General features: G+C 39.7%; 2 protein-coding genes across 2 annotated transcripts in view; one reads left to right on the top strand and one right to left on the bottom strand.

The window, feature by feature from the left end:
• Positions 1-12,545, top strand: part of PWP1 (PWP1 homolog (S. cerevisiae)) — a 19,226-nt gene extending 6,681 nt beyond the window's left edge. The window contains exons 4-13 of the mRNA XM_010005785.1: positions 1,384-1,494; positions 2,261-2,391; positions 3,737-3,810; positions 6,072-6,168; positions 7,054-7,115; positions 8,840-8,951; positions 9,949-10,039; positions 10,867-10,988; positions 11,367-11,472; positions 12,199-12,545. Coding sequence (XP_010004087.1) covers positions 1,384-1,494; positions 2,261-2,391; positions 3,737-3,810; positions 6,072-6,168; positions 7,054-7,115; positions 8,840-8,951; positions 9,949-10,039; positions 10,867-10,988; positions 11,367-11,472; positions 12,199-12,314 — 1,022 coding nt within the window. The 3' untranslated portion in view covers positions 12,315-12,545. The remainder of the gene's footprint in view (positions 1-1,383; positions 1,495-2,260; positions 2,392-3,736; positions 3,811-6,071; positions 6,169-7,053; positions 7,116-8,839; positions 8,952-9,948; positions 10,040-10,866; positions 10,989-11,366; positions 11,473-12,198) is intronic.
• A 3,175-nt stretch (positions 12,546-15,720) lies between these two features.
• PRDM4 (PR domain containing 4) overlaps positions 15,721-25,565 on the bottom strand; it is a 15,262-nt gene continuing 5,417 nt past the window's right edge. Inside the window, exons 4-10 of the mRNA XM_010005784.1 lie at positions 24,261-24,410; positions 22,934-23,052; positions 22,154-22,239; positions 20,900-21,027; positions 20,041-20,355; positions 17,053-17,221; positions 15,721-16,243 (exon numbers count right to left, since the gene is read on the bottom strand). Coding sequence (XP_010004086.1) covers positions 15,934-16,243; positions 17,053-17,221; positions 20,041-20,355; positions 20,900-21,027; positions 22,154-22,239; positions 22,934-23,052; positions 24,261-24,410 — 1,277 coding nt within the window. The 3' untranslated portion in view covers positions 15,721-15,933. The remainder of the gene's footprint in view (positions 16,244-17,052; positions 17,222-20,040; positions 20,356-20,899; positions 21,028-22,153; positions 22,240-22,933; positions 23,053-24,260; positions 24,411-25,565) is intronic.

Below are 25,565 nucleotides of genomic sequence, written 5' to 3'. Positions count from 1 at the left end.
GGAATATGTCTTGCCTATCGTGTTCCATATGCCTGTGTAGAAAAAGTGGGATGTATTTTTGGAAGGGATTTTTTCCCCCCATCTACTCCAAGTGTTTTGTCCTCTTTCATGCAATACAGTGCTTTAGCCAATTTCCAGAAATGGTGTCTTTAATTTGGAGTTGCTGTTACTTAGATCATGTGCCTTTATCAGGCTGCATAGCATTTCCTCTTTTTATTTCATTCCTAATGACACTTAGAAAATACTATGGCATTTTTATTCTCTGAACACACAATATTTCTTCCAGTTACTTTCCATATCATTCAAGCTTCCTCTTGTGGTTTGTTTTTTCGGTTTAGTTTGGGTTTTTTTCCTTGCTTTCTCCTTGCTTCTTTAAATGAGCTTTTCACTGCTAGGAGTATTAAAATCAGCACCTTTGTCATCTTAGTTTTAGGAGGATGATCCTTAGTAAGGTCTGATTACCACTTGTTTTGGAGATGCCATTAGTTTTACTGTGTAAAAGATTTTTCCTTTGTAGCCAGGAGTACTACTGAGTGTGCTGAAGTGTTTTCTTTTCATATGGTGGTTCTTCGGGGGAATGTTTCTGGCTATGCTTCTGCTATGTTTGAATGCATCCCTTCAGATACCAGCATCTGTATAAACTTGTAAAACAATAGCACAGGCTCCTGCAGTTTGTAACATTGGGTAGCCCTGTCTTAGTTAATTACTTTAGTTAGTTTCTGAACATTTGTCATGTACACTTAAAAACAGCACGGTGGTTTTGTGTGTATGATGATACCATTTTGTTAAAATAATTAATGGGTTTTATCTGCTATCCAGCTAGTAATTATTTTCATTATATGGAGAAAAATAGATGGCTAAAGGGAATGCTGTGTTTAGTACATAGTTGCTTTACCAAAACTGTTCCTGTATCTCAGTTACAGCCTGCTAAAGGTAACTTCATCTGACTTCTTCAGCTTCCTCTAATTTGTAAACTGTCCTTTACCTTCATTTCCCCTTCGACTGCATCTGGATTATTTTTTTAAATTTCTGATTCTCTAAAATGAATGTCTAAGCCTTCCCTGATGTATCCTGATGTAGAAAGTCCTGGAAATAGAACATGGTAGGAATAAAGTGTCTTAAGCTTTTCTGAACTTGTCACTTCTTTATCTAAAGTACTCAGGAGGAAGTTTGTTTCATGGGATTCTGTGAGGTGTAACATCACTACTTGAGGGCTCTAGACTCCACACGAAAAAGCTGAACACACTTCAAGCTTACATTCTAGACCTCCTTGAGAATTTAGTGTTTGCCACATCTGCCTTTTGCAAAAGTGAACTGTTCAAAGTTCCTTGATTTTCCTCTTCACTGATGTCTTGTATATCTCTATTTTTATTTTTTTTTCAGTTTATAATCATGAAGAGGACTCATTTTATGTGCATCATGATATTCTCTTGCCTGCTTACCCTCTAAGTCTGGAGTGGTTGAATTTTGATCCTAGTCCTGATGAATCACTAGGTAAATTACAAGGAATACTGTAAATGCCCAGTTAAATGTATTTTATTTTTTTTATTTGAAAAATATATAAATGGAATGTTGTCACTAAATATTTTCCTTCAGTGATACAAGCAGAAATAAAGATAGAAAAGCTATATTAAGGTAGAAAAAGTAAATATCAGGTTTTTGTTTGAGGATACAGTCATCTTAGTGATGCTACTGTAACAAGTGATTTGACTAAAACACTGGTTTTATTACAAATAATAAAGTTACTGTAAATTAGCAGATCAGAGTAAGTTCTTCTCTAATCTACTTTTTTTTCTATTTGCAAAGGAAAGGTTTCTTCAAACTCATTATGGTCAATGCAGTTGATTAACTGTAAAATACAGCAAAATTTATAAATGTTCATGTAAATAGTAACCTTTTTCGTGTGTTTTACAGATATTCTTTTCCATAGTACAAGGAATGTGTTTTGGGGCTTTTTTTCCTTAAAAAAAACCACAAACCAAACAAAAAGAGTGTGGAACTTTGCTTCTTTGACCAGTTACTTGTACTAAAGGGGAAGCGTATTGGAGATTAAGTAATTTTTTTTCTGGCAATATTAGCTGTCAGTTGATATTTTAAATAGCTCCTTGTCAGTATTAAACATCAAATATGTTAAAATAGAAGAATCTGGCACATAAGTATAAGCTTTACTTAATCAAAGAAATAAGCAACAGCTGGGTTGCCAAGTATGCTGTTTCATAACTCTAAATAAATGTGGTTGCATCTGGATTTCTTCTTGTAGGAAATTATGTTGCAGTGGGTAACATGACCCCAGTTATTGACATTTGGGACCTTGATATAGTAGAATCCTTAGAACCAGTCTTTTCTCTTGGAAGCAAGAAAGAGAAAAAGAAGAAGAAGAAAGGAAAGAAAGTAAGTATGGCAGAATGGTTTATCTGGTTGGGTGGAAGAAACTTAGAGCAAGGATAATGCTGTTATTCCTATTTTTTCCCACATGCTGAAAACATAATAGATATTTTGGTTTAATTCCATCATGTTGGAAGATGGTGTTGAGAAAGGTTGTAGAAGACAATGTTGTGGTCATCTGCAGCAGGATAAAATTAGTATTTTCCTGTGACTCAGAGAGTTGAAAAGGCATTGAGCAATATAGGACATGGTTGACACTAATAAAATACATTTACTCAGGATTCATCTCTGTTAGCTTTATCTATGTCAAATTTAAGCATATTTTAAGCTTGTAATCGAGATTCTCTAAGGTGAATGCATAGAGTCAGCCCCAGAAAATGGCTGAGTTTCTTTTAGAGGACTGTAGAGAAAACTTTAAAGAGAAAGACTGAGGTTTAGACTGGATGCTAAGTTATGTGACATGAATCTGGTGCTCATTGTATGCCCAAAAGCCTTCTTACGATTTCTCAAAATTCTTTGGCATGGAAAACAAGTATGGAAGATAACATAACTTAAATCTTTTAGATTTCGCTTATAGTAGATGCTTTAGGGAAGGTCAGCGTGGTATGTGGCAAATCTTGGTTTCCCAAATGAAGGAGCACTCAGTGTTAGTCAGCTAAAGAACCACTCTGTGGGATTGTGAAGGTAGTTTATTTCTTGAGCTCTCAGGCCTCCTGGTTTTAAAAACAATAGAAAAAATATCCTTGGAAGTGGAATTTGTTCTGTGAAACTTGCTTCTGAAAATCCCTGAGTTATTAGAATTTCTGTTGAAGTTACCATTCATAAATGTTACCTCAATCTGAAAGGCTAACTGTTCTCTGTATGGATAATTAAACCCTGGAATCAAGAACAGAAGGAGAATGGGGTGGCCTTTGGGTAGTTTTCATTTGCTGTCCCAGTAAACTTTTAAGCTTAACCATTTTTAATTAGAATTTGTAGGAGCTGGCAGTTACAAGGGCCTAAAGCTCAGTTAATTGAGAGGCGGGAGAGGGAACTGCCAGAAGTGTTTAGAAAGAAACTGAAGAAGCTGCACATTAGCTGGAGACAATGACATTTCTTCTGCTAGCCTGAAGGGAGTAACCAGTTGTGTAAGCCCACCAGCTGTGGATGGAGCAATCTTGAGATCTGGCATAGGAAGCAAGGTGCAGGTACTGCAGAGACAGTTCTATCAAAAGCCTTGTTGCAGCAAGTGGGAATAATTTAAGACAGGAGTTGTTTGTGTAGACATTAATGTGTTCAGACTAATGTGTTGTAATGCCTGGTTTCGGTGGAAACTGTAATTCTCAAAAGTGTGTTGTATCTCTATACATAGAGTTTATCTTCAGAAGAGACAGTGAAAGGACATACTGATGCTGTGCTTGATCTTTCATGGAATAAACAAAGCAGGTAAAAAAATATTTGAATTACAATGGATGTTGATAAAATTGTGTGCTTGATTAAGCATATAGTTTTTCACACAAACCCAAAATCTTACGTAGTATAACATTGAACTTGAAAGCTGTGCTGAAGTGATTCAGTTCTCAAAAATACACACACAGCCCTACTTTTTTTGTTCGTTTGTTTTTTTTTTTAAGTAGATAATTAAATTAATGAATTATTTTTTTCACCTATTTATTTCTTCAGATCAGTTTCTATTTGCTAGTTGTCCAGTTGAGGGCAGGGCTAATGTGGGTCTAAGTCATTACATGTCTGCTACATTTAAGTCAGATGCATAATTGGACAAGCAGAAAGGCTGCCTGATCTGTGCCAGTCTGACAGTGACCTAAAACACCATTTCAACAGCTAGGAGTAGATTTATAGAAGGGAGTCCTTGCTATGCTGTTTTTTTTTCTGCTGGCTTTAGCCCCAGAGCTGCAAACAGAAAAAAAGAGTGTGAAAGGCCCAATAGCACAGTTATAGCAATGCCTCTGACCTTTGGATTTTCTGAGGCAGAAAGAATTCCCTGCTGCCTGAATGAACTAGCAATGAAGTGCTGCTATTGCAGCAACGCAGAGCTGGTTCATCTTGGGAGAGAGGTCATGGACGATGTGGTGACTGAAATAAAGATGCTGCTGGTTTTGTATCGCTTGGGTGGTTTTCAACAGCTCAACTGTCAAGAGGATCCTTAGCAAAGGCCATGAAACTGTTCCAGTCAGACACAAGCTGATTTTTTTAAATATATATTTTTTTCCTGGTGTCATAAATGTTTCTGAAGATACACATAGTCAACTCTGCTTACTTCTTCCTGATCAGCAGTTGTAAGTCTTCACTTACAATGCTTTCTTACCTAAATACCAAAGAAGGAAACTCCCACACAGACATGCTGTAAATGTACATAAATTGCAGTCTTGATTTAAACTGTGCTGTCTTTTGTTTTTAAATTATACATAAGCACACAGCATGATAGTGATCATTACATCAGTGTTACAAAGGAGTAGCTTTCATATACCTAGTAATGTTGTGTCTGGAATTCCATGATGTACCGAGTTACAGATTCATTGATACTGGTTGATATTTCAGGAAATAAAAACAGCCTTGAAGTGTGGGAGACTTAAAGGCAAAATAAGGAACTCCCTGGAGCATCTATATTTAAATGTTTTGTTGTTTGTTTGTTTGTTTGTTTGTTTGTTTGTTTGTTTGTTTGTTTGTTTGTTTGTTTGTTTGTTTGTTTGTTTGTTTGTTTGTTTGTTTGTTTGTTTGTTTGTTTGTTTGTTTGTTTGTTTGTTTGTTTGTTTGTTTGTTTGTTTGTTTGTTTGTTTGTTTGTTTTAAGCAAGACATACTATGACAGCTCTCTAGAAATAACTGCCTGTAGGTCATAATGATACGGCTGTAAAATGTTCTCCTAGCCTTCACTATGCATTTTCTTAACTTCCCCTTGTAACATTGTTTGGAAGAACAGTGTTTCCAGGAGAATGTTAGCTCTTTCAGTCAGAAATACTTGGTTAGTATTAAAAATAATAAGATAGTATAAGGGGAGCAGTTTCAGTCTGAAATTGGATGTTGAAGTAAGAGATCTGTTTATACGAGCAATGATAGCAACTGTGGTGTGTATTTGACAGGCCTTTGGGAATGTTTTGATTTTTTGTTTGATTAAACTTCTAAACTGTGTTTGTTGCTTTAACACAATTGATCAAGTTGAAATGAGGGGTCTGTAAACTAACTAAAATGTTAGTGGTTCCTTTCAGCATTCTAAGAAGGATGTACAGCATTCGGTCTTCAGTAGTTACATAAACACTCCGATATTGGAGAGCAAAATATTTTTAAAACTGGTTTGTCCTGCTCTTGGCTGTATACATATACCAATAAAACTAAGTTGCATAGGTAATGTTTAAAAATACTATATTAATGTCAAAGGAAAGGAAATGTTTTAAAGCCTTTGTTGCTTTGTTTTGTTCAATAAATCTTCCAGTAAATGATATTTTAAGTGTTGGGAGGGGGGGGAACATAAGGAAAACTGTCACTTATTCTGAGTGTTGTACTCATATATAGCCTGTTTGTAGACTTGTCGGTTAGAACTTACCCCTCAGGCTTGAGACACAGTCTATAGACCAGCAATGCACTCGATCTCAGAATCAAGCTCTGTCTGTATTTTGGATGTTTGACCATTATTTATTCATATCCGTATAAAGATTTTTAAAACTTTTTTTTTTTTTTAATCCATTATCAGGAATGTTTTAGCAAGTGCATCTGCTGACAATACTGTGATTCTGTGGGATATGTCTGTGGGTAATCCAGCAGCCAGCCTGATGCTACATACAGACAAGGTACATAATAATTATATTTCTTCCACTGTAATATACAGAGAAAAAATATCTGCAGTTTTTCATTAGCTGCTTGGTAGTTTACCCTTAGAATAACAGTTCTTTAATTTTCTAAGAACTATGCAGAATTCTTTACATTTCTGAATTAGTTGCTTTGGCAAACAACTCTGTATTTGCTTTTAAAAATGTTATTAAATTTATCCCCTAGAAAGCTTGAAAAGATACACAGCAGTTTTTAAAATGCCTTTTGTGTGAAAGCCCTGGTGGTAGGGAATCTTAATAGTGCTTAAAAGCTACAAAAAATAGATCTCTGAGCATAGGTCAAACTAACCCTCTCCTAAGGAAACAATGAGTGTCAGTTACAGTTTGTTCAAGGTAAGAAAGGTTTAAAATAAATGACACTAAAATACCATAGTGGTGGATACCTAAGAAATTAATTCCTCTCATAGTAATTAAAATGTGAAAGTTAGTTATTAATAGCTATAACCTTATTTTGCTGTCAATAAAGTCACTGCCCTTGGCAAACTCCCAACTTCCATTTTTTGCTAACATCTGCGTTTTCCCCCAAACTGGAAGCTGCTATTCTTTTACCTCTTCCAGCTTATTTTCTTAATATCAAGGGCAGGAAGGGGGCATGTGGTTCTGTTTAGTTAAACATATTGGAAAATATCTTGTTTCCATGGGACGGGAATGTTTGAAATAAAAATAATATGTGCATCTGTTGCACTGTTTTATGAGAAACCTGAGTATCAAAAAGCTTAATAGGAGGGTGTTTTTGGAGGAAATGTGTGGGTTTGGGGGATGGAGGGGTTATGCTCTTGTGTGTTCCTGTATATGAATGTTATATCTTAATGTTCATTTTTTAAAATAAAATCTTTTGTTTTCTAGGTCCAGACAGTGCAGTTTCATCCATTTGAAACTCAGACCCTTATTTCTGGATCTTACGATAAGTAAGTCAGGGTGATATTTTCAAGTGTTACATATAGAGAGGGTATTAGTTCTGAATTAAGCCCATTAAGTTGTCTCATGTCATCCTTTTCATTTGCTTATAGCTTGTGCCAAATTTGAGTAATGCTGTTATTTTTTTCCAGTAAGGTAGCCATGTTTGTATGTGCCCAAAATGTAGTTTTCCTTACCTCTTTCTCAGGACTAGTCAGTCCAGATGGTTAAAGGATTTGGCATTTTCTGTGCCAAGAGTCTGGTCCAAAGTGAATTGATTTATTAATTTGGCCTTATGGCATTTCCTGCATTGGGAATGTGTCACTGGCCCTTCCTGTGAAAACTTGTCCAGGTTTTGCCAAGTAAGACCAGGGTAGGAGCATGAAAGACTTTAAAGTTGCAGTCCACTCCTGACAAGCTCTGTTGACACGTGTGCCATAAACAAAGTCTAATAGGCTATCTCCTGTGATTGCAGCTTGGAGATACTGAAGTGGTGGTTTCTGTCTGCACACTTGGACTAGCTCTGTAACTGCTAGTTTCTGTAAGCCCTGCCAGCCAAAAAACTTCCCCCCTGTTCTCCCATCTCCTAGGGGTAGCTTTTTTATTTTGTTCTAGAACCGTGATTTTTATATATATATTTTATTTTATTTTATTACTTCTGCTTTTAAAACTTTTTCCTTGTGTTAAAAGTATTGAAAGACTTCTCAATCTTTAGCCAAACCTTTATGTTCTCTGGCTTGTGTTGTGCTCTTGCTGTATCTGCTGAAGTAAAAGTGTTGGAGAAAAACTTTTTATTGCTGTTAGGAACCTGCTGGGAAAACATCCAAACACTGATACCAGTTTACCAATCCCTTTTTAGCTAGCCCACGGACACCTACAAACAAGTGAACTATCTATACACTAGTAGGCTACCTTTGTGGATTTTTCCTGTAAAGCTTCCCAAGGCTACAGGCAATTCCAAGAATACTGGTAGATGCCTTCCTAACCTGAAAGACTGTTAAAAATTATACATGTACTAAAACTGTTGTTGTAAAATGCCTGGGGAAAGAACTGAGAAATCTAGACCACGTTTCTTTGGCTTTAATTATAGGATGGAGTGGGAGTGGGTTGCACTGTGGATGTAAATAGTTATGAGATGTTGAGAGAGTGACATCATTGCTCCCTTCTTGCATTTGCATCCAGGAGCTTTTTGAGTTGGGACAGATTCTACCATCACTGGGCTGAGCATAAGCCTGTAAATAATCTCAAAGGACCCACTAACTCCCATCTGCTCTTTTTCCTTTTCAGAGTAGCATTTCCCTAACCACTTGTAAAGATTATTTTTTTTTAATTAAGCCATATTTGAAGATGTTTGCATTTGTATCACAAATTGATTTCCTAATTAGTGTGTTATTTTGAGCAGTCATTACTTGACTCTCCTGAAGTCTGTTAATTATTAAGTGATATATTTGCATAATTATGGTCTTCTGCATGATAAGTATCTTATGTATTGAGCAAATTTGAGCACTCTTTGCTTAAACAGAATGGCTCTGTAGCTAAGATGAAACTTTGAAGCATATGGAAAAAGTTTGTGCTTATCTGGGGAATTTTCATCTGTTGTAAGATTGAAAAGTGAAGTTGTTTCCATTGTAATTTTTGCATTGTAGTTTTACATCGACCTTCTGTAGATGCCAGTGGTAAAGTTCATGCCATTATTTTATTTCTTTTAATAATTTCCCACCTCTTTTTCCCATAGATCAGCTGTGCTGTATGATTGCAGAAACCCACAAGATAACCATCGAGTGTGGCGGTTTAGTGGTCAGGTTGAAAGAGTAACCTGGAATCATTTCTCCCCATGTAATTTCTTAGTGAGTACATGCTCTTCGGTTGCCATTTCATTTAACCTGTATTTTTGTGTTTCTGAATCTTATCGTGGATAGTTGAACTGCTGGTGTTGCTTATTTTAAAAATGCTGTATGTGGGAGGATGGTTGTAGGTAGGTTTTCAGCAAGTGTGTCAAGACCAGCTACTTAACTTGGTGGTGTCTTTGCGGTAACAGTAGAAAAGCAACTGATGCGTTTTCACTCCAAAGGTGGCTTCTTTGCCATGTTGTTACAATGTTCAGCGGCTGGATGTATTTTCCCTTGCATAGCTGCTATTGTGTTTCATGTCATGAGGAAGTTGCAACTGACAAGTAGCTAAGTGGAACCAAGAGCCCGATTATTAACTCGGTGTTTCAAATCAGCACTAGAGGGCACTGTCCTCCTGGCTGCTATTGAGTAAAAATGTCTTTGTTTTGTCGAGATTTTTATAATAGAACTTTTAAACATAATTCTAAACAATTTTTTTAAATTATTTTTTAAATTATCTCAGTGGCTGTTTAGTCCTCTGTTGCAGCGAACAAAAGCAGTTGCTCAGTTCTGTTGGGTTTATGCCGTGGATCTCTCTGTGTAATCTCACTCGGCTTTGCACAGGGCTATTACATAGCCACAAGATGCTTCCAGGAAGTCTGAACTGACAGTTAAGAGACTGAAGGCTCTGTATTTAATTGTCTAATGAGAAAGCCAAGCATAGTAGTGCAACCATCTTCAAAATACAATTTGAAAAATGCATATAGGATTGAGATTTCCATGTAAGTCCCTGCAGCATAGTTTAGGTGCGTAGAATAGCTCAGGCACCAGCTGGATGGAGTCTGACTTTAAGGATGCAGAGCTGTGTCCCCTGTGTAATATGTCCTAGTGAGAAGTAACATAAGCCTGCCTCAAATCACAGGGATTTACTGGAGGGTGGGTATTATTTCACAGGAGCTTTTTGCCAAAGGAGGGACTGCTGCTGTTTGTTTTTTAAATGTTGTGGTTTCCTTAGGCAAGCACAGAGGATGGCTTTGTCTACTGTCTGGATGCTCGTGCTGATAAGCCACTGTTTACTCTGAAGGCTCATGATGAAGAGGTGTCAGGTAAACTGTGTGTTGTATTTGTCCCCAGTGGTGAGGCACAGCCGGGAGATGTCTTCAGCTGCTAGGACTGAGGTTGTTGTGATTCCTTGCTTAATAAATGAGAGTTGTGCATACTAATCAGCGGTAGCTGGCATATGAAACAAATCTCTGCTGAGAAGCCACTGTAGGCAAAGTATTTTAACAGCAGTGAGCTTTTCCCAATGAGTACGATGAATAAGCATGTCAAAACAGATCCCTGTCGAAACACACTCCCTGTGTTTTTTTGAGTGAGGACAAACACTGCAGTCTGGCCCAGGATTATGAAGTATAGTGTTTACCTCCTCTAGTCATAATTATTTTATACTGATGTTCACTCTGGAGATAATTTAGGTATAGTACATGGGAGCGTTTTCACACTGCCTCCTTTTGGCTACTTTAATTTAATTTGATCAGTGTAGGGCTTCTAAATAGCAACTTGGAGCACCACACTAGGTGTCTAAAATGAGTTTGTATGTACATGCCTGCCCTATTGTCTTGGATAGCAGAGTGTGTCTTTGGCACATGAATGAGGAAAACTACCTGGGGAAGCCAGATTATGTGAAGCAAGAAGCAGAACAATAGCATCTTTGCAATGTTACTGTTGTTGGATTGAGAGACAAAATAGCAGCTCTTGCTACAGGGAGCAGTGGCTACATGAAAATTTCTTAACTTTTTTTTTCAGTTTGTGCTGAAACAAACTTCAGTGCAAAGAGGATATTTTTTTTCTCCTTACTTCAAAATGTATCATCATCCCTGTGAAACAGTGGTTTCTTGGTGCTTTCACATTGCTTCGCTCTTGTATCTTCCAGGGCTACAACTAAGCAGTCAAATCAAAGGGTGCCTTGTGACATCATCTGCTGACAAATTTGTGAAAATTTGGGATATCCTGGGAGACAGACCGAGTTTAATCCATTCTAGGAATATGAAAATGGTAGAGTAATATTCATTACTTGATTCCAAGGTTTCTGTACAAACCGTGTCTGCCTAATCTTGTCTGACTTGAATCTGGTTTTACATAAGGTAACATCTAGGGGAAAAAAATAATCACATCTGTGTATTCTGGGTAAATCAGTCTTGTTACAGGGCAGTGTTCAGACCAACATGTAATTGGCAGAGATGGCAAGATGAAGATGTGGTTTACTGTTTGTAGTTAACAGCTCTTGACTGTCACCTTGTGTCCTTGCAAAATAAGTTGCCTAAGACTTACAGAGCTTACATTTGTTAAAACTTGCTTGATTAAAGTATTTTCAGATGCCAAATTCATTTTAGGATGATACTTAAAATCCTTCTATTTCTGCCTCCCTTCCAGGGTGTTCTTTTCTGTGCAGCTTGCTGCCCTGATTTCCCATTTGTATTTGCCTTTGGAGGAGAGAAAGAAGGGCTACGTGTTTGGGATATAAGCAAGGTTTCTGCAGGTAACATTCTCGTTTCTTTGAGTCTCGTGGTTCTCCTTGCCCACAGGGTGTATTTGTACATTCAGTAATGTTTCATGGCTCTGAGAGAAACTCTAGGTAAATATTTTTAAATACCCCAAGACTGCATATGTGTTCATGTTTTCAGCTTCACAAAACGTGGTGTTTTTCTCATTTGGAGAACTGTGTTTGCCACATTTCTCTTCTTGTAGCTGAATATGTGATTTCTTATAGTACCTATGTTTTACTTTTTTCTTAATGTTCCTGATGTAATCAAATACCACATTCCTGAGTGCCTGTAGGAACAGGAGTGAGGACTGGTTTTGTTCAGTTGTCGTAGCTACATATACCTTAATCGCCTGAATTCCTGGAGAAGGCTTTTAAGAGCTCGGTGAAAACCAGAAAGACTAAAACCAGAAATAAATTATTTAAACTTAATGTTTTGCTCTACAAAACTCATCCATTTCACAGTACTTAGGTACAGAAATTATGCACAGTGAAACCTCTAGAGATGTTCTGGGGGAGAAGTAACAGGACTTGCAATTTGAGTATCATATGCAGGTGATTGTTGGACATGTAAGATTGTACTCCCTACTTGGGGTAAGAAAGAAAGCTTTAAAAATGCACCAGGTTAGGATTTCAATTCCATGGTGTTCACTGTGCTGTACCTGCTGTACTGCTCTTGTCTCTGAACAGTAACACATAAGCAATCCTCTCTCTGTGTTGCAGTGAATGAAGTTTTTGGAAACAGAGAGAGACTTGTTCTGGCTAATTCCAGCTCTGTGGCTCACAGCTCAACGGCCAGGAGTAGCAGCAACTACTCAGAGACACCAATGGAATCATGATGGACCAAACATCACATAATCAAAGTAATTAATGGGACTACAACTAATGTGCATTCTACAAAGCTTCCTGTTTGATGACAGTTCATAGAAATCACCCAAGTGTCTTCCAATCTGTAGGCTGCTTCATCTCAGAGAAAGAAACATGGTGATGTGGTTAAGGTCTGACTCAGCAGTTCTAAGTTCCTGCTTCTATTATCAGCTTTGAAAGATTAAATCACCTGGTTTTGCCTGAGATGATCCCTGAAACAGGAGTTAACTATGTTTAAAGCTGATATATAAAATGGTCACTAGAAAAGCATCTTACTGCTACCTGAAATTTGTTGAATAATGCAAAGAAGATAAGGGCATCAAGAAAAATACTTAAGGCAGCAGTTGTGTAAAAAAAAAAATAATAAAATAAAAGCTGAATGAAATTACAAGTGTAAATAGATAATTTATCCTTAATTTGAGAATAGATTTACAGATCTATAATACAGATTTTAGAAGTGCTTCTATGTAACTTATTTAAGCCTTAAGAGTATTTCTTGGGCAGTAAGCTGGAGTCACAGAATTACAGAATCGTTGGTTGGAAAAAGCCTCTTAAGATCACTAAGTCTGACTGTTACCCCAAAAAAACCCCACCAACAAAACATCATGTCTTGAAATCTTGAAATGGGTCAATATCAAACCGAAATATCCCAACTCTATCCCACCAAGATGAAGGGTTTCCATAGGACTTGAAGCTTATTGATGTGGCATGTATATTAGGTGTTTCTTCCAGCTCCAAATGTAATATGTATAGAATGTGAACTGCAATAAGCAGGGTGAGAGGCTGTCAGGACACAAAGCCAGAGTAGGGATCTCAGCTGGTCACTGGTGAAAGTTGTCCATGCTATGTACTCACATTCTTAACTCCTCCCAGGCATTTCTGCCTCAAACCTGAAGGCACAGAGGAACATTTTGAGTATCAGCCAAACCACTGACTTAAACACTTAATTTCTAGCATCAGGAAACTAGTTAAGGCATGTGACTCAAACCATTTCTTCATATTTAAAGTGAACACCCAAGTGCCTTACCCCAGGCCAGAAGGTAAATTATTTTCTTACCCTCCTGTGAAGCACTTCCCTTGCCACATACTGGAAAGCAAAGTGCTGCTGTTGCAAAAAATGCCCTGGGTATTAAAGCATCTAGTACCAGAGCAGCGCTAGTGTCTAGTGTCCGGAAACACAGCTGACACAATGTTACCACTGCCTCCCACCCTACCTCCTTGTAACTAATCCTTGTGAGGTAAAGCAGGTAACTGTAGCAATACAAACTGCAGAGGGAGGAAAGGCAGGACTGCAGATTTCCTTCCTATCCCTTGGAGTTAAATGGCTGTTTTTAAATCCAACATAGTTGTTTCTAGTCTGGTGATAGGTGTTTTAGCATGGCTCTGCAGGAACCAAGGACATTTTGGATGTGCTGGGATTCCTGCCTCAATCCTTTCTCTGCCAAGCAATAATGAACAATGTGTAGACAACAAATGAACAACTGCTTTAGTGAAGTTTAAGAAGGTGAAAGCATCGGAATCACTTCTGTTCAAGTGCTCTCCCCTGAAAAGCTGCAAGTTCTTCAAAGCTTCCATTTCAAATAGATGTTTCGTGTTAAAGCTCTTCAAGGGTAATCACTTCTGTTATTCTTCTCCACCTCTGGTATTAACTGGCACTGTAGCTCTACCAGTGGCTTTTTTGCTTTAGCAAAGTGTGTTACCTAAATAAAAATCCCTCAAACTATCTTTCTGGAGCTTTTTATTCACATACTGATCTCAGAGGGCACTGTGCATTTTCAGGTCTGAAGAACCCAAGCAGCTCTGTAGGAAGTACAGTGTACAGGGAGGAGTACAGGGAGAATGAGCTTAGGCCATTTATGGCAAGAACCAGCACTTTTACAAGGGAACCTGCAAAGACCTTGTCAGAGACCAAGGGTCAGCTTGGTTTCCTGTTGTTCTTTTGCTGTAAAGCCAGAGGAGCCACACAGCATATCTACAAAATTTAAAGACTGTTTCTTAGCTGCACCTGTTTGTGGACGTGCAACAATACATACATTGTCCCAGGAAAGCTTGGGAGAAGCAGCTGATAAAAGAGTAATGTTACTCTCTTAGCATCATTATCAGAAATAGGAAGCTTTTTTTTTTTCAGAATGTGTAAATATTTTTTAAAAAGAGCATTAGAAAAGAGCCACATTTTTAATTTTTTTCAAAAGAAAACAACCAAATGAAATACATAATCTTCATTCCATAAATAACATTAGCAGCAAACCCTCCTATCATTCTAGGTGGTAAAAGGTTTACAGCACAAGAATATATACTGTAAACACTGCCTGACCATCTGTAAGCCTCTTCCTTACTGCGTCTATACAGTCTTTACCTCTTCACCTGCTTACATGCACTAGTGATCTAGACAGGGAAGAGGCAGTAACTATTCTCCAAAAGCCAAGTGATTTTCTGTAGTGGGGTAAGTGCTTTTTCTGTAAATGCTGATTTCATTGGCTTTTTTTGTTACCTAAAACCGAAACTACTATTTATTTTTTATTTTTAGAAGGAAACTTGAGCATTGGCAAATTTTTGCTTTGTGTCAAACCACGTCCTTCAGTTAGGAAGTGTTAAAAAGCAAAATACATCACCTGCCACCACCATCTTTTGGTTTTCTTATTGTCATGGCTTTGCCAGGTAAGGATAATTGGCTTACAGGTCCCTGCAGTCGCTTGACTACATTTCTGGTTTGTGGCTCTTTACTCATAGGGCTATGCAAGGTGTGTCATATATCTCTGCACAGGATGGATTAAGCTGAGTGATTTGGAAAAGAAGTATGCACAGTGTGAAAAAAAAAAAAAAAGTCCTTGCCTTGCATTTCCTTCTTAGCAACTCTTCACTTGCACGTGCAAGACCCATTCTCATTCAGTGAGCTCTGGGTACAGTTTATTAAGCAGTGGTAGTGTGGAGAACGAGACAGAAGGAAAATGCCTCATTTGACATGCGCTGTTGACTGGGAAAACAAGGAAGAGGGTTGTGTTTTTTTCCTTCTCTAGTTACAGCATCCAAGAAAATTTCCCCCTCTCTTTTCTTCATTTGTGTCCAGAGAGGGCATCACCTGTGGAGTAGACTCCATTGTTAATCCTACAGTCTTCAGTCCTCATAGAGTCTATTAATTCCTCCTCTGACTCATCCTCTTCTTCCTCCTCTGGGGCTGACAGGCTGGATGTGGGGCCTTTACATATTTTTAAGTGGCGAGTGAGATGATACTTGGTTAGATAAGCCTCAGTTTGACACGATTCCTAGGGGGTTGTTGGATCCGGATTCGTGGAGGAAGGTGAGGTGGATTAAGCTGAGTGATTTGGAAAAGAAGTATGCACAGTGTGAAAAAAAAAAAAAAAGTCCTTGCCTTGCATTTCCTTCTTAGCAACTCTTCACTTGCACGTGCAAGACCCATTCTCATTCAGTGAGCTCTGGGTACAGTTTATTAAGCAGTGGTAGTGTGGAGAACGAGACAGAAGGAAAATGCCTCATTTGACATGCGCTGTTGACTGGGAAAACAAGGAAGAGGGTTGTGTTTTTTTCCTTCTCTAGTTACAGCATCCAAGAAAATTTCCCCCTCTCTTTTCTTCATTTGTGTCCAGAGAGGGCATCACCTGTGGAGTAGACTCCATTGTTAATCCTACAGTCTTCAGTCCTCATAGAGTCTATTAATTCCTCCTCTGACTCATCCTCTTCTTCCTCCTCTGGGGCTGACAGGCTGGATGTGGGGCCTTTACATATTTTTAAGTGGCGAGTGAGATGATACTTGGTTAGATAAGCCTTGGAGCATTTTTCACAGACATAGTCCCTCTTTCCTTCATGTGAATTGAGATGCTTCTTCAGGTGATTTGTCCTCAGAAACAGCTTGTCACACTTGGGGCACTTGATCTGCCGTTCTCTGCAAGACATGACAAAGTTACCATTTGCTCCTGTAGCAAGGCAGCTGATAAGGTATTAAAACAGTGGGGTGGTGGTGACAGGAGGGGGGGAAGGGTCAGTCTGACTCCCAGATCGTACACTTACTTAATATACTAGAAGAAGCAGCAGACCAGAAATAACAGCACTACTGCAGCACTCAAGTGTAAATACTGTTCATTTTCCCACTACACACGCAAAGCCCCCCTTCTCTCTCCCCAGATCCCCAACATGGTTGGCAAAAAAGTCAGGCTTTTTGAATTACCTGCTTATTTGCAGCCGTTTCTCCTTTCTGATGATAAATTCACAACAACAAAAAAGATTCTACAAGGGTTTTGTTTGTTTGCTTATTTTTTTAGTAAGACCAAACTGATTAAGCTCCATGTTTTGGCATGGACAGAAATATTGCCATGGTGGAAAGGTTAGGCCTGCTGGCTTCCCATCCTCCATCAACAGGGGGAAAAAAAAAGAAGAAAACAAATCTGCTGAGTGTTAACAGCCCTTGGTCTGTAAATGCTAAGCAGAGGCCTACCAGACTGCAACAAAGTCTACAGATGACTGTGCAGAACAGCTCCCAGCAGTTACTGTGTCATTAAAATACTGCAAAGACTAGAATAGCACAACCTCAGCCAGTAACAAGCAATTTGTCCAGATAGACTTCCGAGTCGTTTTTAGAGGATGAACCTGTACTCCCCTAGGCCAAACTATTTGCAAACTGGAGATGTTCTGGGGCTCTTCAGCTTCATTATTTATTGCACTGGCTGGTCCAACACATCCTGTGGGATCACTTACTGCGTGTGAGTGAGTACATGCTGCTTGAGGTCCTGCCTCCGCATGAACAGCTTTTCACAGTAGTCACACTTCAGATTCTTCTCCCCCGTGTGGATGACCATGTGTGATTCCAGGTGAGCCTTCTGAGTGAACGACTTGTCGCAGAGGGTACAGCGGTAATTCTTCTGGCCTAGGATTGCATACATACACCCACAAATCCACAGTCAGTCCCCCACAAAATACAGTAAGCAAACAAGCCTGACCACTTCTGAAAAATAAAATGTTACCTTGAAAAAATCCAGACTATTTGTCAACAGGACCTGCTTCCTCCCACAATTCCTTCAGACTCAGCATAAAGGTCCTACATACTTACAGTCTAGATTTAGCTATACAAAAAAACCCCAAGCATATGACTTCACTTTGTAATTCCCAAAGCTGTTCATCCCCCAGCCCATGTCCTCAAGCCAAAAAACACACTTCATGCTAGTGTTTCAAACCACTGAACCCTTCATGTGACGCCCAGTTATGTACTTTGTCCTTCCCAACACCATTGTTTACATTTCCTCCAGTGCTTGTGGTCAGCCACGCCTTCCTGTAAGACACTTTCTGCTTCTTGTCTACACCAACTGTGCCCCACTGTTCTGCATATTAAAACATCACCAGTAGACTTGTACATTTTCCAGCAGAAATTCAAGCAAACATTTAACAAGATGAGGCTGATCCATGATCAATTCTTGAGTAAAAATAATGGCAGCTTCCTTTTTAATACTAACCACAGTATCCATCTAATTACTGTACATCAGTACATGCCCATCTCTGCTAATTTACCACAGGAACTGTATCTGATACCTCACTGGAGCCCAACCACACTTGAGGCACTGCACTGCCTTTGTCTTGATCTAACGCAGGTACAAAGCTCACTGGCTCTTTGCTAAATTCTATGCTTTATCCAATTTTCACACTTATCTGCAGTTCTTCCATTGTTCGTTAACATAAATAGTTCAAAACTCTTGCACACCACTTAATTCAGATTAAGTCTGAATGCCACTTGGATCCCCATCCCACTGGGTATTCTGTGGTTGCATGTACCACGTTTGTAATTGATCAGTTTATTAAAACTCCTCACTACTCAACCTGCAGCTTCCTATGCTTGACTCCAAGTGCACTGAACTCTCAATTTTAGTACCCTTCCAGCTTTCTGATTTGTATCCCTTGATTTCCAACAGCTATAGCTATTTCAACCTTACTAGAAAAGAAAAAAGAAAAAAAAAGGCAAAAATACACCGTTTATTGCTGGATTGTACTTGACCTTCACCCTCTCTCCTATCCTCACTCTCTGTCAAATCCATGCCTATTCTTATTCCCTCTCTTCTTACACAGCTGAAAAATCTTCCACTATTTTCCACTGTTAGCTCTCATTCTCTGATCTCTGGCCATTCTTCCTTTATCTCCAAAGCCTCTGTGTCTTATGGGGACAAACTTTTTAGAAGGGTGTGTTGTGACAGGACATGGGGCAATGGCTTTAAACTAAAAGAGGGTAGAGTCAGAGTAGATACAAGGAAGACATGTTTTACAATGAGGGCAGTGAAACACTGGAACAGGTTGCCCAAAGTGGTGGTAAAGCTCTGGACATTCAAGGTCAGGTTGGTTGGGGCTCTGAGCTACCTGATGTAGTTGAAGACATCCATGCTTACTGCAGGAGTGTTGGACTAGATGACCTTTAATGGTCCCTTCCAACCCAAACCATTCCATGTTTCTTTGATTCTATATCCAAATGCCCACAGAAGTCAACAGCATGTTCAAACATGAATGTTTTGACAAGTGACAGAGCTGAGCCATGTCTACATCACTCTAACTCCACAGTCACCAATTTCAGTCTTGTGCCATTTGCTTAAGATGAAAAACAAGGTAAGAAGGAGGGTAAAGATATCAGCCCCTTATTTAAGTGGCGAACTGTCCACATTGCAAGCTCTCAGATCCAGCTGGCTTTTTCTCATGAGCAGAAGAGAACCCTTGTTTCATTACAGCTGCCAGCACTGGATCTGCTGTGTGGGAACAAAGGGACTCAGTCTCCCAGACAAAGGCTGACACTTCTTCTTAACAGTAATAAACTTCAACTCATCTAATGCTCTTTCAGTTATGGCACAATCAGCCAGAACACACAGGTCTACATACTGTTCTGTAAGCACCCGCACCACTGAACTCAGCACAGTCCTGTCCTGTGCCAACCAGCTCTCTCTCAGGCAGTGCCCAGGATTTAGTTGGGCTCAATGTGGACTAGAGATCATTCTTATGGATAGTCAAGATGCTGCTGTTCTTGGAAAGGAAGGTCAAGGAAGGTGATTCTCCCACTACGCTCTGATCTTGTGAGACCCTACCTGGAGTAGTGCATCCAGTTCTGGGGTCCTCAGAACAAGACTTGGACTTGTTAGGGCAGATCCAGAGGAGGGCCATGAAAATTATCAGAGGGCTGATATCAGAGACCACCTCTCCTATGAAAACAGACTGAGAGAGTTGGGGTTGTTCAGCCTGGAGAAGGCTCCAGGGAGAATTTATTGCAGCTTTTCAATACTTAAGAGGGGCCTTACAAGGGAGACAGAGAGGGACTTTTTATCCAGGCCTGTACTGACAGGAGAAGGGGCAATGGTTTTATACTGAAAGAGAAGAGATTTAGATTGGACATAAAGAAGGATTTGTTTTTACAACGAGGGTGGTGAGACACTAGAACAGGTTGCCCACAGAAGCTGTGGATGTCCCCTCCCTGGAAGTGTTCATGGTGAGATTGGATAGGGCTTTAAGCAACCTAAGCTAGTGTAAGAAGTCCCTGGCCACTGCAGAGGGGTTGGACAAAGTGATTTTTAAAGGTCACTTCCAACTCAAAACATTCTATGATTCTAAGAGCTTAGATTTACAGACACAAGCTCTGTCCTGCCAGCTGGCGAAGGGATCAGAGAGAACAGGTCCTGCCCCAATATTTTACTAGCACTCCTTGAAGTCCCCAGCCCTTACCTGTATGTATCTTGAGGTGTGTCCGTAAGTTGCTAGGATCACTGAAAGCTTTGCTACAGAAATCGCACTTATGCGGCTTCATGCCCATGTGCCCCATGAAGTGGACGTGGAGCTTGGAAGGGGAGATGAAAGCCTGGGGGCACATGGAGCATTTCCACTTCCTTTCCTTGCCGTGGCCTGGCCCATGGCTGCTGCTGTGCCCCTGGCTGGGGAGGTGGTTGTGAATATGGCTGCTCAAATGGGCCTTGAAGTCCGCATAGGAAGCGCATTCCTTTCCGCAGTGGCAGATGTGCACGTCCGGATGTTCAGGGACACCTTTGGGCACAAAAGTATCACTCTTAATGAGGCACAGCACAGCCTAACAGAGCATGAACCATGTTAGCACTCTGTCTTTGGCAGCAAACCCAGCTGCAGAGATTTTCATCCCAGCTCCTTTCAGCTCCAGTGCTTTTCAACTCTTTTAGGTAGACTATTTCAAGTGTTTTGGGAGGCCAAACTTTGGAATGGTTTTGAGTACAGCTCCACTAAACCTAAATTATCACAACCAAAAGTGGGGGAGCATAAGCACATCTTCAGCTAGCCCAAATCCCTTAGCATCAGATGAACAGAAGGAAAACAACCCTTTTTCTTTGAAACTGCCATCTTTTACTCCCGATCAGTGGAAGCAGATATTGGAATGCTTCTTGTAAACGATGGTACTCCTGTTGTCATGATATGTAAAAGGAAATGGTGATGTGTGTCACTAGGAGCTGAGAAGGAACATTATACACTCCCAAGTCACAGTGTCTAGAGATGGCACTAAAAGGGAATTCAAGCTCAGCACTCCCTGCAAAGCCAACGAAGATGAGCACTTACTTACCAAGCTGTCGAGCATAGTCCCGACTGTAATAAAAGAGGAGCTCGTGTTCAGGTGGGATGTCCCGAGAGGTGCAAAAGTAGATTTTTCCATCATGAGGATAAGCTACCAGGTTCTGCTCTTCCCGGTTCCTACAGCAATAGTGAGAGTTATGAAAAAAAAAAGCCCTCCAGAAATAATGACTTTTTGAGAGAGGAAAGAAAAGCAGCAAATTCCTATGAATGGGTAATGAGAACCTCAGTGCTTGTCAGCACATTATAAAAACTTTCATGTCTGTCACTTCCATCCTTTATTACAAGAAAGGAAAATTGGACCTTGAGAGCAAATCTGCTCCACCAAATGACACATTTTTCACACCGCTGCGATATCTTGCTGAGAAAATTATTAATAGATATTGTACTGGGATAAGAGAAGAGAGTTTATGATCCCCTAAGGAACCATAAAAATATACATATTTCTCATATTAATCCCCTTAAGAAACAGAGAACACATGAGGGAGAAATAAATATCAGTAAAGTCTTAAAGCAAAATTATCTTAGAAAATAACTCCTGAAAAGCATTTCCAAGATGTGGTAATTCATCTTCTGAAGGTGTAGCTTGTATATATTTGTTCCCAATATCTGAAACCAGGAAAAGCTCTGCTCCACTGCAGTGGGAGATCAAGCACTACTTTCTTCACTCCTGCATTTGGAAGCAATTAAATTAATTGCCAGGGAAATCTACTTTGTGTCACAGAGCAATAGCAGAGTTTCAGCCTTCTCAGTGGACCGTGTATGGAGCAACACTGAAGCTAGACTAGTCAGTTTTCATCACAGGCTCCAGATAGACTGAAAAGGACAGCTCTTGTGAGCTGCAAGTGCTTGAAACTCAGCCGAAAGAACCCAGGGACACTTTGCTAATGAAGTATTAAAATCAAACAGACAACATCATCTTCACAGATGTATCTAAAAAGAATGGGACAGAGGGAAGGCAACAAGCTAATACACAGTAAACTCATATAAAAAGAACCTCATTTAAAGCTTCACAACAAGGGAAACAAAGTATGTGGGCATGTTTGGGGCTGTTTTACTACAGCATACATACTGGTTCCCCCATAACATTCTCTACTGGCTGCTCTGTTTCATTGGCTCTTGGTTCCAAGATTTTTACTCATCTGCGCAGTCAGTGCAGCAGCCAACATTCTCCAGCACAGTCTCCTATGAGCCTGCAGATCAGACTCTAAGCTACTTAGCACAGTACAGTACATGTGTTTCTCACCTGGCTTTACGTACAAACATCATCCAGTTGCATTCATTTTCATCAGTTGTAATGATGCAGAACTCCAGGACACCACTGTGATAGATCTGCCAGGAAAAACAAAAGCAATCTTAGGAAAAAATACAGCAACAAATGAAGTGAAAGGCAGCTTCTTTCTTTAAGAGAGGATTTGTTTACCTAGAACAAGCCAGGAGATCTCCATTGCCATGACTGAAGCCCTGTTCTTACTCCTTACGTCCCCCTGCACACAGGAGTCTTGACCTCTCTGCTACCCAGGAGACTCAGAAAACTGTTTATCAGCATCTTTCTGACAAACCATCTTCAGCTTCCAGCAAAAATGCACTTGGCTGCTTTTCTTACAAACCAAATCTTGCAAATAATAATATCTGGGCAAACAGTACATGTTCTCTTTATATAGATCAATTTTACTTGATGTGAAAAAGAAGGCTTTAAAGCAGCTTTCCTGCAACAAGCCATTCATCACCTGTGGGAACTTTCAATAACAGTGACACAAAATAAACAAGTGCTTCCTAGTAATTCATATACAGTCTCTGCTGCAACTCCACACAAATACTGGGCACCACAAACAGCCCTTCCAAAGCTGTACATCAGGACTGATTACCACTATATTACATGGTACACAACTCTGCTATGCTGCTGTGAAGTACTAAACAAACTGCATTAATTTTGATTTTTTGTAAGGATGGTAATGTTAAGGCTGCTGTGTCATGTGGTGACTTTCACCAGACAAAGACATTGTGCACCGTGACATCCACTGACCTTCCAGATGTGACTGGCTGCTTTGTCTGTCCAGTCAGCCACCTCCAGAGAATGGCTCTGCTGCCCGATCAAAGGTCCAAAACAAGTCCTTACAGGAATGGTTTCTCGTGTCCACACACCTATCAGTAGAAGAGAAAAATCTGCAGAAATCAATTATTGAAACAACTAATCACGCATAACAAAAAGGCGGGAGGTTTATGAGATAATGCTCCAGGGGTAATATCTAGGCATAAGATGATCAAAGCTTCTACTTCACATGTAAAACACACCTAAGGCAGAGACAAGAACCACCACCACCACATGACACTATTGGGAGCCGCTTTGTTGTAATTACAAATACTTATTTTGTTGGTCAAAAGCAAGTAATTTACTTTTCAGTAAGCTATAAAACTAAGATCCTAGCCACTTGTACCAATTAAAGTTCTCATGGCACTTTCTGCAGAAGCAGAAAATACTAGTTTCAGTAACTACATTTCGCCTACCTAATCCCCAGGAATTTCCAGAATTGTTGCTGGGCATTGTTAAGCAGCTTCTGCATTTCTCCCCAGAGGCAGCTGTATTTCTGTCATGGGCAGAGGGATTCCTGCGTGTATATTATTTATTATTAAACATTTTTATATATAGGTCTACATAAATACACTGAATAGCTTTTAGGAATAAACTGGAAACTAGTTCAGCTTGAAAAGATGTAATCTACTCTCAACAAGCAGCATCACTAAGCAAGCCAATAATCACATTCTTTTCTAGCCTTCAGATCCTTAGGGCATTGCACTGTACTCTTCCATCTCCAGGTGACAATGGCGTGAAATACAGTAACAAGGTCCACATCCAGTGGCAAGGTCACAGTCTATGTGCCAAATGCAAATGAAGGGGGAGAAAAAAAGAAGCACTTGTAATCAGCACTCCAATGAGAGCATCCAGAAGACCCACAGCAAACCAAGCTGATGAACAAGCAGACAGAAATCTCCATTATTTTGAATTGTTATCTTCCCCCAAACTTCAGCCTCTGTAATGTTTTTTTTATCAAAGCTGTGGCTGAGCTGTTTAGTACATGATAAAAATAAACACCATACCTTGCTTGTGCTTGACCTTACAAAGTGTTTGACTAACACCCTGTGACAGCACCCCTAGAGTCCAGCTGAAGTCTAAGCAGTAACCAGAGGACAGGAAGTTCTTGCACTAGGTAAGTCAGGTTGATTACCAAAGACAGAATCACCTATCTATTGCAGTGTTTCTTTCCCACATTAAAATCCCTATGGTTTTGGATTTCAGGTAGTGAGTGTACTTTAATGTGCTGCACAGAAATATACAGTACTCTGATTCTTACCCGCTTCAGCTCCCATGATAGACTGCCGGAGGACAAGCTGCTTAGGGAGAGAAAGCCTGGCTCGGCTCTCTATCGGGGTGTCAGGGACAAAGGTGACGGGGCCATGATCTGGGCAGTCTGATGGATATGCCTTGTCACACAGTGTGCACCCTGCAGAGAGGGGAAGGGACAATAGGGATTAAAAATAATGTTTCCACAGACCTTTGGTCATTTGATGGCCCAAGTCCAGTATAAAAGACCTATAAAATACCTACTGAATAGACAGCAGCTCCATTATTACTTGTTTAAAGAGATTGTTGAGACACTCCTTTCAGAGCACCAGAATCTGACCCCTGACAAAGTACAGTTTGAGCAACTACACAATTACAGATAGGAAGGTACTCAGAAAATTATTAGGTAGAGCCTATGTAAGCATTGCTTCACGTGCACAGATGACAAGTAGGACTACAACAATGACAACAACCACCAGACCTGAGTAATGAGAAACACTTTGGAACAGTGTCTTTTGTCTTTAAGCACTGCCTGGCACACACATCGATGTGTCTGTGTACTAGCCCCAAAGAGATGCAAAGTGGAAGAAAAGCAAGTTCTGGGCATGTGACACTGCCATTTGGAAAGGTTTAGGGATTCACACATTTTTAAGAAGTTGGAAAAAAAACCAACCTACATTCTATAGGTAGCTAAATATACTGCTTCCTTTGCATTTCTGTCCTTGCCAAATAACACAAAACAAACACAAAATTTTTTAAAAAATCACTGTGGTTACTTCTCTGATTCAGGTACCTAGCAAAGATGAACCTAAAAAAAGGGCTGCTTAAAAGTTTCACAAACATTTTGGACTGTAGCAAGGGCACACTTTTTCTTCCTGCTTAGGAACAATGTAAAAAATTTTCTGAAAAAGGCCTAGATTGCTGTCTTCCCAGTGAGGAAAAAAAAACAAAAGGCCCTAAACCAGCTCCTACTCTTTGCTGTCACCTTTTTGGACACATTCATGCTTTACTCAAGGGAAGTTTAAAAACAACAAGAAGTTAAAGTTTAAACATTTCTAAGTCAAAGATCTATTTTGCAAATCCCATAAAAGCACTAGGAATGCAACAGCCCTTATAACATCCTGCCAATGGGGAGCATCATCTGGGAAACAGCTTAGGACTGTAATGAAGCTGGCACATCAAATCTCACTTAAGTGAATAGAAGTGATTTCACCATAAGCATGTCGGATATCACAGTATTTTGACCATTACTTGTTCAACATGCAACAGATGCATGTAAGAACTTCTGAATGCATCAACTGTGAAACTCTTTCCA

This window comes from Chaetura pelagica, unplaced genomic scaffold, assembly GCF_000747805.2.
Source record: "Chaetura pelagica isolate M959 unplaced genomic scaffold, ChaPel_1.0 scaffold79, whole genome shotgun sequence".
In the NCBI taxonomy this organism is placed as follows: Eukaryota; Metazoa; Chordata; class Aves; order Apodiformes; family Apodidae; genus Chaetura; species Chaetura pelagica.
This window is presented reverse-complemented; position numbering and strand designations above follow the sequence as displayed.